General features: G+C 45.6%; 1 protein-coding gene across 1 annotated transcript in view; it reads left to right on the top strand.

Moving 5' to 3' along the window:
• The window catches only part of CERS3 (ceramide synthase 3), an 82,358-nt gene that overhangs the window by 38,769 nt on the left and 27,253 nt on the right, over nt 1-16,336 (top strand). The window contains exons 4-8 of the mRNA XM_084817381.1: nt 2,608-2,726; nt 6,259-6,316; nt 8,264-8,314; nt 10,288-10,380; nt 14,130-14,258. Of these exons, the coding sequence (XP_084673507.1) occupies nt 2,608-2,726; nt 6,259-6,316; nt 8,264-8,314; nt 10,288-10,380; nt 14,130-14,258 (450 nt within the window). The remainder of the gene's footprint in view (nt 1-2,607; nt 2,727-6,258; nt 6,317-8,263; nt 8,315-10,287; nt 10,381-14,129; nt 14,259-16,336) is intronic.

The raw sequence follows: 16,336 nt of genomic DNA on the forward strand, positions 1-16,336 counted from the left end.
AATGCAGGAGTCCAAGTCAAAGCTGCCCTGGCAGATGGCTGTCCAGCTTCATCTTGAATGCCTCCAGTATGGGAGAACCCACCACCTCCCTAGGTAATTGGTTCCACTGTTGTGTTGCTCTAATAGTCAGGAGGTTTTTCCTGACGTTCAGCCAGAATCTGGCTTCCCATAACTTGAGCCCATAATTCTGTCTCCTGCATTCTGGGATGATGGAGAAGAGATCCTGGCCTTCCTCACTGTGACAGCCTTTCAAGTACTTGAACAGCACTATCCTATCTCCCCTCAGTCTTGTATTCTCAAGGCTAAGCATGCCTAGTTCTTTCAGTCTCTCCTCATAGGGCTTTGTTTCCAGTCTCCTGATCATCTTTGTTGCCCTCCTCTGAACCCTCTCCAGCTTGTCTGCATCCTTCTTAAAGTGCGGTGCCCAGAACTGGACACAGTACTCTAGATGAGGCCTAACCAGTGCTGAGTAGAGGGGAACTAGTACTTCCCGGGATTTGGAAACTATGCTTCTATTAATGCAGCCCAAAATAGCATTTGCCATTTTTGCAGCCACATCATATTGTTGGCTGATATTCAGCTTGTGATCTACAACAATTCCAAGATCCTTCTCGCGTGTAGTGTTGTTGAGCCATGTATCCCCCACCTTGTAACTGTGCATTTGGTTTTTTTTTCCTAGGTGCAGAACTTGGCATTTATCCCTATTAAATGTCATTATGTTATTATTTTCTGCCCAGTGCTCCAGTCTATCAAAATCACTTTGAATTTGTTTCTGTCTTCCAAGTATTAGCTATCCTGCCTGATTTTGTGTCATCTGTAAATTTGATCAGCATTCCCTGCACCTCCTCCTCCAAGTCATTAATAAAAATGTTGAAGAGCACTGGGCCCAGGATTGAGCCCTGCGATACCCCACTCATCACCTCTCCCCAGTTTGAGAAGATCCCATTGATAAGCCCTCTTTGAGCCCAATCCTGTAGCCAACTGTGGATCCACCTTATTGTTGTTTCATCTAGCCCACTTTGAGCTAGTTTGCTCATCAGGATATCATGGGGCACTTTGTCAAAAGCTTTGCTGAAGTTGAGGTATATTATGTCCACAGCATTCCCATAGTCCACAAGGGAGGTTATCTGATCAAAAAAATGAGATCAGATTCGTCTGGCAGGATTTGTTCTTGACAAGTCCATGTTGGCTTCGAGTCATACTGCATTGTTTTCAAGGTGCTTACAAGAATTTTCCCAGGGATTGATGTCAGACTGACTGGTCTGTAATTCCCAGGTTCCTCCTTTTTGCCCTTTTTGAAGATAAGGACAACATTAGCCCTCCTCCAATCATCTGGCACTTCCCCCATCCTCCATGATTTCTCAAAGATAATAGACAGTGGTTCTGAGAGTTCTTCTGCCAGTTGCTTTATTACTCTAGGATGCAGTTCATGTGGTCCTGGAGAGCTGAACTTATTCAAAGTAATTAAGTGTTCCTTGACCATATGCCTATCGATCCCAAGCTGCAATCCTGCTCCTTCAGCCTGTACTTGGCCTTTGCCAGGGTCATAGACCCTCTTTTGGGAGAAGACTGAGCCAAAGTAGGAACTGAGCACTTCTGCCTTTTCTTTGTCATCTGTTATCATTTTGCCATCCTTATTTAATAGCTGAACCACCATTTCTTTCCTCTGTTTTTTACTATGCACATATCTGAAGAAAGCCTTTTCGTTGCTTTTAACATCCCTCGCTAACCTCAGCTCGTTCTCACCTTAGTCTTCCTGACACCATCCCTGCAATTCTGTGCTACTTGCCTGTACTCTTCCTTTGTAGCTTGTCCTTCCTTCCACTTCCTATATGCGTCCTTCTTTGTTTTCAGGTCATCTCTAAGCTTTTTGTGAAGCCACCTTGGCTTCTTCTGTTGTCTTCCACCTTTTCTTGTTGGAATTGTTTGTAATTGTGCCTTTAGAATTTCCTTTTTAAAAAACTCCCACCCATCTTGGACTCCTATGTTGATGGCATATAGGGAGTGTAGCCACACCCATTGAAATGAAGGGCATGGTCATGTCTCCTGACATCATCCGATCCCTGAAGGCGGGGGGATCATTCACCCACCCCACCCCAAACATGTTCCCTACCCCTGAACTACTGTTTTAGTTTCCTAGTGGAAAAAGCCATAGCCTTAAAATGGAGATGACTGTTTCTTTATTCTTTACTCTGCCACTAACCAGGGTAAAAGTTGTTACATTTTTTTGCCTCCCAAACTGCACGGGGGAGAGTTTTCCAGAGGGTGGCCTTCTCTGTAGCGGCACCTGCCCTCTGGAAAACCCTCCCCCATGCAGTTCTGGAGGCAGAAAATGTAATGTCTTTTAAATGCCTCCTGAAATTGCACATTTTCACACAGGCTTTCCCTGGGCCGTGACCACTGCTGGATTTTATCTTGGTTTTACCTGGTATTTTTAAACTTTTACAAGTTTTATATTATGTTTTGTCAAGTTGTATTTTATGGTTTTATTTGTGAGCTGCCCAGAAAGCCTCAGCTACTGGGCAATATAACAATGTTATAAAACAAATAAATATAACCTGTGTGTCACTGACTTGCCCCATCTTTCTTCCTCCCCTCTTTTTACAGGCTGAGATACATGGATTAGCCAGAAAGTGTAATTGGACTGTGCACCTGGTGGAAAAATGGTTCAGGCGACGACGAAATATAGAAATCCCAACTTTACATAAGAAATTCCAAGAAGCTTGGTAAGAAGCAGCAGCAACGCCATCTGTTTTGGGGTCTTCGTTTTTGTTTTTTTATTTTAATCCTCCTTGTAGAAAACTAGCATGTCAGAGAAGGTTAGGCTACAACCGTTCTCCCTGACATCTACTTTTCTCTGTGGAGAATTGTTTGTTGCATGGAAGAAAATTTCATTTTAGCACACACACACATCCCCCACCTGCAACCTGAAATGGTATGTCCCAATTAGGGATGGAGGAGAGATTTGTTCAGTTCACATTTTACTGTGAACTTACCTATTTTCGTATTTCAAACCACGATGTGAAACTGGGAACTCAAGCGCTCCCCGCCATAAATGTCTTATGGGGTCCCCCTTGAGATGGCCATGTGTATTAGACAACTACTGTTTCTCTTCTCCACTCACCTGCCCACCCACCATTCCATGTTTTACAACTGCTTCTACATCCCTATTATGTTAAAACAGCAACGAAACAGCCTACCAGCCTTGATTAAAATATATATACTCCGAGCATGTCCAATTTCGCATGTTAAGCTCACTTAAATTGTACAACTATCATGGCTACAGGAATAAAATGGAGTTCGCTTCTGTTCCTTTCATCACCTTCTGCTCTCCGAGTGGTTTTGGGGGGGGGGGGCACCTGAGCTACAGGGTCCCGAGGTAGCACCATTGGCTGCACATGAATAAACAAGTCAGTATGGAGGCACCATTTTTCTTCATTCTGATTATTAGCAATATGAACTCCCTAACCCTCTGCTCCACCCAGTCCCACACCCCAAACTTCCCATTGTGAGTGTCAGGATTGATTCTGAGCACAGGGAGATAGTTAGCAGCTCAGATTCAGAAGAGGAATAGCCAGAACCGGGGGAAGCCTTTTCCCAAGCCAGTTCAGATATGGGTAGGCGTGCTTCTCAGGTTACTATCAGATGGCAGGGCCTGAAGCCCCCCCCCTTGCCCCCCTCTGTGAGAAGCCGGGACGAGGAGGAGGAGGAGGAGAGTGGGGGTTGTGACCTAAGAGATGCTAGACTATGGTGCAGAGCTAAGAGGGAAACGTCAGGGGCAGAGCTCAGACGGTTGACCTGGTTAGTGATGCGTGAGAGGCGATGTAGGGAAGCATCACTGGAAGGGCGGGACATCCCTCCCTTAGTTAGTCTAGCCAGCACCTCTCTTCAAACTGCAGGCAACGTCAGTGTTGGAATTGTTTGTAATTGTGCCTTTAGAATTTCCTTTTTAAAAAACTCCCACCCATCTTGGACTCCTATGTTGATGGCATATAGGGAGTGTAGCCACACCCATTGAAATGAAGGGCATGGTCATGTCTCCTGACATCATCCGATCCCTGAAGGCAGGGGGATCATTCACCCACCCCACCCCAAACATGTTCCCTACCCCTGAACTACTGTTTTAGTTTCCTAGTGGAAAAAGCCATAGCCTTAAAATGGAGATGACTGTTTCTTTATTCTTTACTCTGCCACTAACCAGGGTAAAAGTTACATTTTTTTGCCTCCCAAACTGCACGGGGGAGAGTTTTCCAGAGGGTGGCCTTCTCTGTAGCGGCACCTGCCCTCTGGAAAACCCTCCCCCATGCAGTTCTGGAGGCAGAAAATATAATGTCTTTTAAATGCCTCCTGAAATTGCACATTTTCACACAGGCAACGAAACAGTCTACCAGCCTTGATTAAAATATATATACTCCGAGCATGTCCAATTTCGCATGTTAAGCTCACTTAAATTGTACAACTATCATGGCTACAGGAATAAAATGGAGTTTGCTTCTGTTCCTCTCATCACCTTCTGCTCTCCAAGTGGTCTTGGGGGGGGGGGCACCTGAGCTACAGGATCCCGAGGTAGCACCATTGGCTGCACATGAATAAACAAGTCAGTATGGAGGCACCATTTTTCTTCATTCTGATTATTAGCAATATGAACTCCCTAACCCTCTGCTCCACCCAGTCCCACACCCCAAACTTCCCATTGTGAGTGTCAGGATTGATTCTGAGCGCAGGGAGATAGTTAGCAGCTCAGATTCAGAAGAGGAACAGCCAGAACCGGGGGAAGCCTTTTCCCAAGCCAGTTCAGATATGGGTAGGTGTGCTTCTCAGGTTACTATCAGATGGCAGGGCCTGAAGCCCCCCCCCTTGCCCCCCTCTGTGAGAAGCTGGGATGAGGAGGAGGAGGAGGAGGAGAGTGGAGGTTGTGACCTAAGAGATGCTAGACTATGGTGCAGAGCTAAGAGGGAAACGTCAGGGGCAGAGCTCAGACGGTTGACCTGGTTAGTGATGCGTGAGAGGCGATGTAGGGAAGCATCACTGGAAGGGCGGGACATCCCTCCCTTAGTTAGTCTAGCCAGCGCCTCTCTTCAAACTGCAGGCAACGTCAGTGTTCCCATTTGAATCCCCTGAAGGCATCCCTTTGTAGCCTGAGAGTCTTCGAGGATTTGCAGCTGTAATGAAACTGTCAATAATTAAAGGGCTGAGACTGAAGCCTCTCTATTTGTGTGTGTGCGTATATCAGGAAAGAGCGGGCCCAAGAGAAACGTGACAGTAAGTGTTCATGATATCATTTTAATCCCACAGTGGCAGGGTGATGGTAATTTAAACCTCACCTTGTTGGTCTTTTGAAGATTATTACAGGCTCTAACTTGCAGATGATGCTGGGTGCCATTTTGTTTCCCATCTCATCGGTTTAGTTTCCTTCTGAGCTCTCAGAATAGCTACGCTCGAGTGAGCTCTTGGTTTTAAAAGCTGAACCTTACAATTCCTTGGAAGTAAGTTCTATTGAATAAAGTGAAACTGAGTTTCAGGTAAATATGCACAGTCAGTCTGCGCATGTATGCATAGCCCAGTAAGAGCTGGTGGTTGTGATTTCAGTGGGGCTGTGAATCCATTTTGGGTTTTAATCAGAACCAGCTGGAACTCTAAAGAATCTATCCAAGGTGCTGAACTTATTTGGGGGATAGGGTTCAGCACCTTGGATGGCTCCTTTAGAGTTCTGGCTGGTTCTGACTGAATCCCAGAATGGATTCACAAGCTTGCTGAAATCAGAGCCCCCAGCCCCCACTGGCATTGCCTTCTCTTCTCTGAAGCTGGCTACGGTGTATGCAGCCCAGTCTGCAATCTTCTAATCATGGTTATAAGATCAGGAGCATCCCACAGGCTCCTTCCTCCTTCCTTCTCATATGCAAATTTCCTAGCCTCTTTCATTTTTGGAGCTAACTAAAATTAGCATCATATCAGCCCCGGAGTTTGCACTAACCATGGTTAGCTCAAAACCTTAGTTTTCAATCAGGATTAGAAGTGCGATTGCAAACTTGTTTGAGCTAACCATGGTTAACAGAAACACTGAAAATGCAAGGAAGTGGGGGGTCCTACTCCCCTAACTATAATTAGGAGACTGGATTACAGTATGTTTGCACTAGATGCCTCTGTGTGTATGTGTGTGTGAAGGAACTCTTTGTTCTTATATCAGTTTGTTTTTGCAGTTGGCAATTGATATTCAATTGATATTCGATTGATATTTGATTGATTTTCTTTTTGCAGTTGGCGATTCATATTCTACTTTATATCATTTACTGCTGGAATAGTATTTCTCTATGATGTAAGTTAAACAGGATGTTAGTCAAACATTAATAAAGCCTTCGGCAAAATGGAGGCCTAATCCTGCACTCCCTAATCTAAAAGCTTTTTCATCAAGGCTTGCCACATGCTCTGAATTTGGTTTTTGTTTTTGTTTGCAAAATAAGAGGTTTTGCAACCAACTTCCTAAATTTGTTGAGCAGCCATATAGTCATTATTACTCCCAACTGGGTCGTCATTTTTCCTGGGATTTTTGTGTTTCCGGGTTAAGAGGAGGGGCCAGGACTGGAGAATAACAATACAGAGAAATGTACATATTGTGACGTAGCTTTAAAAAAAACTGACATAGGAACTTGGGGCCAAACTAGGCATTACACACACGATCTGTGTACAGAATCCCCCATGGTACCCATACATTTTGCACCATGGGGAAAATAGGAGCTCCGTGGGGAAGTTTTAACTTCCCCATGGAGGAAAATGGCATGAGAGTAAAGGGGTTCAAACCTTGGTGCCATGGTTCCATTAGCGGGGACCTATTCACTTTTGAAGTCCGAAACAGCTTGGGACCAGGCTGCACAAAAGGTCGCCTCCTCCCACATATACCTGCCCAGAGATCATCTTCTGAGGCCCTCCTCTAGATGCCGCCACCAAATGAGCTGTGGTAGGTGGCTACGGCAGAGAGGGCCTTTTCAGTGGTGGCACTCCACTTGTGGACTCTCAAAAGAGGCTTGAGGTCCTTTTGGTGCCCACTTTGCAGCCATTTTAGGCATTAGGTGTAGACTGCTTTATTTTCTCAGGCTTTTCAACCTTAAACCTTTTTGGCGTCCAATCCTATGCATGTTTAGACAGAAAAATGGTATCCTACAACTCTGAGCATTCCCCAGCCAGCATGGGTATTCTTGTAGTGCCAAGATCTATGACATTTTGGTGCTGCTAAGAGTTTTGTTGTGCTAATTTTATTTCTGATGCTGGTTTTATGCTGTATTAGATTTTATGCCGAATTAGTTTTTATGGATGGATGATCTTGTTTTGTATTTATCTGTTTTAAATTTTACTGGAAACTTTCCAGAGAACTTATGTTATTGGGCTGCATAGGAATATTGTGAATATATCAATCACAACAAGAGGGCCTGTGGCTGCTATTAACATGGGTTTTTTTTTAATGGAAGATCCTGTTTATGGATCACTCACTTCACATCCAGTGTGTCCTCAGTAGACTTCTTGACAGTGCATGCCTATAGATGTCTACTCAGATGTAAGCCACATTGTGTTCAATGGGGCCTTCGCCCAGGTAAGCTGGTATAGGCTTGCAGCCTTAATTTATCAGCTAACAAATGCATCTCTTTTAATAATATTTGGCATCTATGTGTCGCTTTAAAGTAGCCTTCCCCAACCTGATGCCCTCCAGATGTTTTGGACGACAACTCCCAGCATTCCTGACCAATGGCTGTGCTGGCTGGGGGTGATAGGAGCTGAAATCCAAAACATCTGGAGGGCATCAGGTTGGAGAAAGCTGCTTCAGAGCTTTGCATATGATTGTTTCAATAATCCGTAAAAAATCCTCTAAGGTTACTTTCCCTATATTGCAGATGGGGGCGTGTTGAGGGCAAGAGAGAGAGTGACTTTCAAAGGTCACTTAGGGTGCAGTCCTACGCGTGTTTAGACAGAAAAAAGTCTAAACATGCTGGCTGGGGAATGCTGGGAGCTGTAGCATTTTTTTCTATCTAAAAATGCATAGGATTGTGCCCTAGGTCTGTCAGAACATCTGCATCTTTTGATGTCCCATGCTGGCTGGGGAATGCTGGGAGTTGTAGGACTTTTTCCTGTCTACACATACATAGGATTGTGCCCTTAGTGAATTTGTGGAAGATGTGAGATTTGCACCAGCTCAGTCATGTAGCCACTATGCTTCAGTAGGCTTGGAATGTGGAAAATGTCAGTTCCCTGTCCAATTCTGTGTTCCTTTCAGAAACCCTGGTTTCATGACATCTGGTACGTGTGGGTAGACTATCCGTTCCAAGTGAGTGTTGCTGCTGCAGATTCTGGAGTTCTCATTGTCTCATTATTTCCTCTTTGTGAAGAAGTATCCATACCACCCTCTTGCATGGGGCCCGAGTAGTTTCCTTGCCCATATTCAGTGTCACAGGTCCAGTGGACAAAATGAGCGAGTGGTGGTGGGAGATAGTTCTGCACATGGCAGGAAGGAGCATGACCACAGGCTGCTGTGGGAATGTTCCTTCTAAGAAGTATTGTTTCAAAATGATCTCCAAAGCCCCAACTGCCAAATTTAATTCCCATTTTAGCATTAGAAGCCCTATTGGCTCTGACAGTTCAGTTCCATAGCTCTGAAGTGACATTTAGACAAAACCAGTGAGTAGATGGGGAGGAACCAAGGCCCAGTGGTAGAGCACATGTTTTGCAGAAGGTCCCAGGTTCTGTCAGGGTGGACACTGAGCCCATAGAATCCCAGAGTAGTTCTGATTCTGAGGCAGAGCAGCCGCTCCTGGGAGAGGAGCGTGTTCATCCTTCCCAGGGCTAACAGCTGGCAGAGATTCCTCCCACCAGCATTCCTGGCATAGATAGCAGTCCCGGGAGTGAGAGAGCGCGGGAAGAAGACTTGCAGGACGCGTGACGCCGATGCAGGGAGTGGCGCCAAATGGAGGGTGTGGAAAGGAGGCGTAGTGCCTGGTTGGCGCGCAAACAACAGTTGCGCCCAGAGGATCCAAGGGAAAAGGGGAGGGACTCTCCCTAGCCCATAAGTTCAGGGTCTGCCAGTGATTCTCCTTCAAACGGGGACCAACTGTTCCAACTTAGGGCATAGATACTCTGCTGCTCATAGCTAGTTGCTAACAGTAGAGTTGTTAAGTTGTAAAAGAGGAATAAAGCTTTGAAAAGAATCCCTTTGTCTGTGTCTGGACTTGGCTACTGAATTAGACTGAAAGAGGCCGCCAAGGAGCCCTTGACAGGTTCAATCTTTGGCATCTCCAGTTATAAAAGGAATAGGCAGCCAGTGATGGGAAAAAACCTCTGCTGGAGACCCCGAAGAGACACTGCCAGTCAGAGTAGAGATGGGCAGAAGGGAGGGCTGTCAGAGAAATCTGCAATGGATTCAAGTGAGTTTTGATTTCTATGAATCCAACCTGCAGATCCAGCAGCGGTCAGACCAGCTTTTTCCAAATCACACGGATTCCATGTACTTGTGGACCGGCTTTTCCCTTCGGGGAGGGGAGATTTGTGCATTAGCACTAATGTGCATTAGTGCATGTGCACATTAGTGCTAATGCACACTTGCAGTAATGCTAATTGGTGAAGCCACATTAGTGCTACTTCGCATCAACTAATGTGAATTAGTGCATTTGCACAAATGTGCATTAGTGCTAATTTACAGTAGCGCAAGTAGAATGAGATTCTGGTTAAAAAAGTCAGTTTCCATCAATGAGCAGATGACAGAGCGAAAGACACCTGACAATCCGCAAAGCACAGATGGAACATATCTAACAAAATCTTTACATTCCTGGCAAAAAGTCGATCTGGATCTATTGGTAGATCTTTGACTGATTTTTAGTAGATCAGCAAGGATTTCCAACTCCCAGTTGTTTAACAATAGGAGCAACAAAATTACCAGCACCCAGCCTGAGATTATACTGCTGAAATGAAGAACGGTCCCAGTAACCAGGAAAATATTTAAATAAAAAATAAACAAGGCTAGAGAGTTTAAACCAAAAGCTTATATAAAAAGTGGGGTTTGAGGAAGGATTTAAAAGAAGAGAGGTTCTGTCACACACACCGTATAGGGGTAATGGTCTCCTATTTCATAATGGTTATCCCCAGTGACTTACTTCTTTCTTGCCTACTCCCTGCCACTGCCTTTTTGATATCCTTTTGTTATTCACTGCCATAGTCCCAGCACCAATATAAACACCTTTGTCACCGCCCCAGAACATGCTGTTGTCATATTGATCAGAGAAGTAATGGGCTTCTTTCTCTCTGCAGCCATTGCTAACATCCCAGTATTGGTACTACATGCTCCAGATGAGTTTCTATTGGTCGCTGCTGTTTACCCTTGGAATCGACACCAAAAGGAAGGCATGTCCTGCTGACAATTCATAATTTATATTTCACTGATCTTTCACGATTTGCTACCTTTTGCTGGGAGAAAATGTTGCATTGCACACAGCACATAGTTGAACTATGGAATTCAATACCACGAGATGTAGTGATGGCCACCAATTTGGATGGCTTTAAAAGGAGATTAGACAAATTCATGGAGGAGAGGGCTACTGATGGCTACTAGGCTTGATGGCTATGTGCTACCTCCAGTACCAGAGGCAGTATGCCTGTGTTCATCAGTTGCTGTTGCACTCATGTCCTGCTTGTAGGTCTCCTGTAGACAGCTGGTTGACCACTGTGTGAACAGAATGCTGGACTGGGTGGAGCCTTGGTCTGATCCAGGCTTTCTTCACATGGAGCTTTTATCGTGCGATTGAGATTGCTCCTTCACAGAAGTTTGCGGGCTCTTTACGTGATGCCATGAACTTCCAAGGTGTCTCCTGCACTAAATGCCCTTTGTTCCATTTTTAAATAGATCGCAGATAACGAGCTATCAAATTACCCCATTGAGTTCTTCTTCAGTTTCCTCCATGAAAAGAGGAAAAGCGGCAAGAAGAGGAGTGAGATCACTGAAAGATAATGGAAGACTCTGATACAGGGAGAAGGAGAGGGAAAGGGGAGGGGGAGGGGGAAAAGGAAGCACATGAAAAATGGAAGCAGAAAGCCCTTTTTTAAATGCAGGATTTTAGGCTGGTGTAGACATGCCCTTGGAGGATAAGTCTATCAAGAGCTTAGAGATGTGATAGAGATGTACAAAATTATGCATCATGAGAATGTGGAGACATTTTTCTACCTCTCTCATACTAGTAGAATATGGGGTCATCCCATGAAGCTGAGTGGTGGGAGATTCAGGACAGATAAAAAGAGGGACTTCACAGTGCGTAGTTAAACTGTGGAATTTCCTACCACAAGTTGTTGTGTTGGCCACCAGTTTGGATGGCTTTAAAAGGGGTTAGACAAATTCCTGGAGGAGAAAGTATCAATGGGTACTCACCCTGATGGCTCTATGCTACCTCCAGTATCAGAGGCAGTATGCCTATATACATCAGTTGCTGGGGAATATGGGCGGTGGGGTGCTGTTGCACTCATGTCCTGCTTGTGGGTCTCCTGTAGACAGCTGGTTGACCACTGTGTGAACAGAATGCTGGACTAGGTGGAGCCTTGGGCTGATCCAGCAGGGCTCTTCTTATGCTCTTATCTTTCCACTTATAACTAGTTCAAGTTTAGTACTAGAAAGGTAGGATCTCCATGTCAGTGGAGGCTGGTGGCTCCAATGTCAGTGGGGCTGAGTATGTGCTCTGAACGGATTCACCGCCCCACTGACATCAGAGCCACCAGCTTCCACTGCTCCATATACACCCGCTTTCCCGGTGCCTTCCAGATGTGTTGGACTGCAATTCCCATCATTCCTAGCCAGCACGGCTACTGGGAACAATGCTGTTTTTTCCCAGAGCTGTTGCAAATTGATTTGGCAGCGGCCCACCCATGGGACTTCCGAGCCTGTCCATTGGATCACAGCATCTGGGCAGCACGCTAGTGCAGAAGCGTCGCGCCAGGAGGGAGCAAAATCTTTTAGTCCTAGTTACTAACTGCGAATTGCAAGTGGAAGCTTTATGCATGTGGAAACATGCAAGTTTTTTAGGAAAGACACTCTCACATAGCCCAGATGGACTAGGTAAGTGCTACTGAGCAAATTTGCACAGTTGTATCATTATGAAGAAAGGCCCCTCAACTTCCAACAGCAACCTACAGCTGGTGACTGGAAGTGAATGTTTTTGGACTGCACCAATGTGCTTTCTTATTGACCTGAACCATTGCCATGTGCGCTGGCCACAGAAAGGCCATGTTAGGAATGTGCTACAATGTGACACCATTCTTTTTCAGCATGCTACTAATACAGTCAGGGCCAGACATATTGGAACAAGGATAACTGTTTTGGCAGTTGGCCTCTGTACACCACCACATTGAAGTTGAAAGGAAACACACCCAGATGGGAGCGAAGTCAGGACTTTCAGCTCTAATTCAAGGGGGTTGACAAAAGCGGGGCACTAACCATTCAGGAAGTACAGCCAGTGGCATACACCCTCCCCATCGTTGGTGGCTCATAAGCAATGGAACGAATGGCTGACAAGCAGCTGCATGGCCAAGTGTGGCCTGTTTCCTGGGTACCCCATGACCAATCAAGCAGATAAAAGGCCTGGAGGTGGTTCTGAGTGTTACATTTGCATTTGGTAGCTGTTCACTGGAACTCCCAACATGAGGTCCAAAGAGCTGGCCATCAGAGTGAAGGAGGCCATCATTAGGCTGAGGAAACAACATAAACCCATCAGAGAGGTAGCAAAAACAGTGGGAGTGGCCAATACAACAGTCTGGAACATCCTGAAAAAGAAGGAATCAACTGGCAAGCTCAGCAACAGCAAAAGGCCTGGAAGACCATGGAAGACAACTAAGTGGATGACCGCAGAATTCTGCTGATGGTGAAGAGGAACCCTTTCACAACATCTAGCCAGGTCAAGAACACTCTTGCGGAGGTAGGCATGTCATTGTCAACATCTACAGTCAAGAGATGGCTTTATGAATGGAAATACAGAGGCTTCACGGCAAGGTGCAAACCACTGGTAACGCTCAAGAACAGAAAGGCCAGATTAGCCTTTGCCAGCAAACACCTAAAAAAGCCTGCCCAGTTCTGGAATAAGATCCTTTGGACTGATGGAACCAAGATGAACTTGTACCAGAATGATGGGAAGAGAAAAGTATGGAGAAGGAAAGGAATAGCTCATCCAAAGCATACCACATCATCTGTCACACATGGTGGAGGCAGTGTTATGGCATGGGCATGTATGGCCACCAATGGAACTGGGTCACTGGTGTTTATTGATGACCTGACTGCTGATAAAAACAGCAGGATGAATTCTGAAGTGTATAGGGCTATACTTTCTGCTCAGATTCAGTCGAATGCTGCCAAACTGATAGGACGCCACTTCATGTTGCAGATGACCCAAAACATACAGCAAAAGCTACCCAAGAGTTTCTCAATGCAAAGAAGTGGGATGTTCTTCAATGGCCAAGTCAGTCACCTGATCTCAACTCAATAGAGCATGCTTTTCACTTACTGAAGACAAGACTGAAGGCAGAAAGACCCACAAACAAGCAGCAGCTGAAGGCAGCTGCAGTAAAGGCCTGGCAAAGTATCTCGAGGGAGGACACCCAGCATGTGGTCATGTCCATGGGTTCCAGACTTCAGGCAGTCATTGACTGCAAAGGATTTTCATCCAGGTATTAAAGGCGATCCTTAAGTTTGAAATGATGTTGGTTTGTTCCATTACTTATGAGCCACCAATGATGGGTGTGTGTGTATGCCACTGGCTGTCCTTCCTGAATGGTTAGTGCCCTGCTTTTGTCACACCCCTTGAATTACAGCTGGAAGTCCTGACTTCGCTCCCATCTGGTTGTTTCCTTTCAACTTCAATGTGGTGGTGTACAGAGGCCAACTGCCAAAACAGTTATCCTTGTTCTGATATTTCTGGCCCTGACTGTAGGTCCTATAATTATGTAGCTTGGCCAATATTGGCCAATAGGGGGCGGGCTTCCTTTCATTCATACGGCCAATGCCCTCATGGAGCGCATTGTCTTCAATGCGTCCACCCCGGCTTTCTTGAGTTTAGATGTAGCCATCTTTTTAAGAAGAGAGTTTGATGATTGATTCCTCCCCTTCCACCCTGCAGGACTTTACAGCCCATGTGGTTCACCACTTAGCAGCACTTTGCTTGATGTTCACCTCCTGGAGTGCCAATTACGTCCGCCTGGGAACATTGGTCATAGTCATCCATGATGCTGCAGATTTTTGGCTGGAGGTAAAAGTTGTTGGGGTTTTCGTGCTCATGTTTGTTGACATGATTGTCTTGGGCTTGTTTGTTTGTTTTAATCGTTCAGATATCTGGAGTGGCTGTACATACGGACCCTGCTCAACAGAGATCTGACTAAGGCCTCGCACAGAGTCCATACAGTGGAAGTGGGGAGTGGCAGGCCTAGGAAAAACCTGCAGGGTGATGCGTTTGGGTCTTGCAGCCTTTACATGTGTGCTCTCCCACCCTTGCCCATATGTGATTGGCTTGCGATTGCAGCAGTGTGGAGAGGGCAGTCACTCCATCATCAATCCCTCTGTATTGGCACGGAGCGTGGGCTATCGGAAATGCAGGGGGCTGGTGGTGTGAGTCCCTGCAGGATGGGACTGGAGCTCTGTGGGATATGCTGTAGCAGTAGACTAGGAAGGGAGGCAAGCAATAGGACTGGGGAATAGTTCAGAAAGCTGGAAAGAAGCTACACCAGCCTTCCCCCAAGCCATTGCCTTCCTGTTATGTTGGACTGCAACTCCCATCATTCTCAGCCAGTGAGGCCAACAGCTAAAATGGGCAATGGCAAAGTAAGCCGCATCCAGCAACCACATGCTCTCTGCAGATATGATGTGTCAACCTTTGAGAATTTTTTTTTTTTTAAATTGCTGTCTGTCCCATGGAACCTCCTTGAGTCTGCAAACCAAGCCAAATAATTTGCACAATGACTTCAGATTGAACATGTGATTCCTCTCTTCTGGGATACAGTACACTCTGTAAATGGGACATGACATTGATTCTCTCTTGAACAAATCACATTTCTTCACAATCATATTTTCTTCTTTTAAAAATATAAATATCAACTACATATCTTCTTTTGAAAATAATTCAAATTAGCAAGAACAAAGAATAAGGGCAGACGTTTTCCCCAAATTTATCATTCCCAAATGCACCAAGAACACTCCATCTCTCAATAAACCTAGAGCTTTTCTACACGAGGCATTTATTGTTCACCCATCATTCCATACTCACAATTGTTTATGGGTTCTTTAGATGATGTCATGATCCTCCAGTTTCACTTCTGTTTTTAAACAGCACTTTTTAAGATTTTTTTTTTAGATAAAGGAAAATGTGGTATAATTTGCGAAAGTGAAAAAAATGCTTTTTCCATTTGTGTATTTGCACTATTCCACTGTAACACAGTGCCACCTACAGGTTATGTAGTGGAAAAGCAAGAAAGGAAACACTCCTTCTGTAGCACTCAGATCTCAATTCTGTGATGAAACCGAAAGTAAATAAAAAGGATTAACAGCTTTAACCCTTTAATGTAAAAAAAAAAAAAAGTTCCTATTGTCAAACATTTCATCATGTCTTGAACCAGCTTAGGAAGGGCTGACTTTGAGAGCCATACAGACCAGGCCAGCATCTGACTCTTGGCCAGACAAAGGCCCAGGTAGGATTTATAGCCAGGGCAGGCCAAGACAAAACAATGGGCAGCTTGAATTGCTGGAGCCATGTTAGAACCTGAGAGGATAGTGCAATTGTCTGGCTCTAAAAGGGCATTAGACAAACTCATGGAGGAGAAGACTACCAATGGGTACTTGTTCTGATGGCTCTGTGCTACCTCCAGTAGCAGAGGCAGGGAGCCTATGTGCATCAGATGCTGGGGAACATGGGCGGGAGGGTGCTGTTGCACTCATGTTTTGCTTGTGGGTTTCCCATGAGCAATTGTTTGGCCACTGTGTGAACAGGATGCTGGACTAGGTGGAGCCTTGGTCTGATCCAGCTTCAGGGCTCTCCTGATGTTCTGCTCTGGGCTATTGCTTCTCATGGTTGCTGCTTTTTTCTTTTTCTTTTTTTGCACCCATTCCCCTCTCCCTGTGGCTGCTGCTTAGGGCAGTCATCGAGGGTGGGCATGGATGGGCACCTGCCGAGGGCCCACACCCCAACAGGGGCCCACTGACAAGAGTCGCTCCTCCTCTTCACCACTGCAAACTGCTTGTTCAGCTGCATCTTGCTCTGGCCCGGACAACGGTGGTGGTGAGGAGGAGGAGCAGGAGATGCCTCCGCCTGCTGGCTCCCTGGCTCTCTGCCTGTCA

The sequence above is a fragment of the Heloderma suspectum genome, chromosome 11, assembly GCF_057233095.1.
Source record: "Heloderma suspectum isolate Gila_16-S chromosome 11, 16-S_ref, whole genome shotgun sequence".
Lineage (NCBI taxonomy): Eukaryota > Metazoa > Chordata > Lepidosauria > Squamata > Helodermatidae > Heloderma > Heloderma suspectum.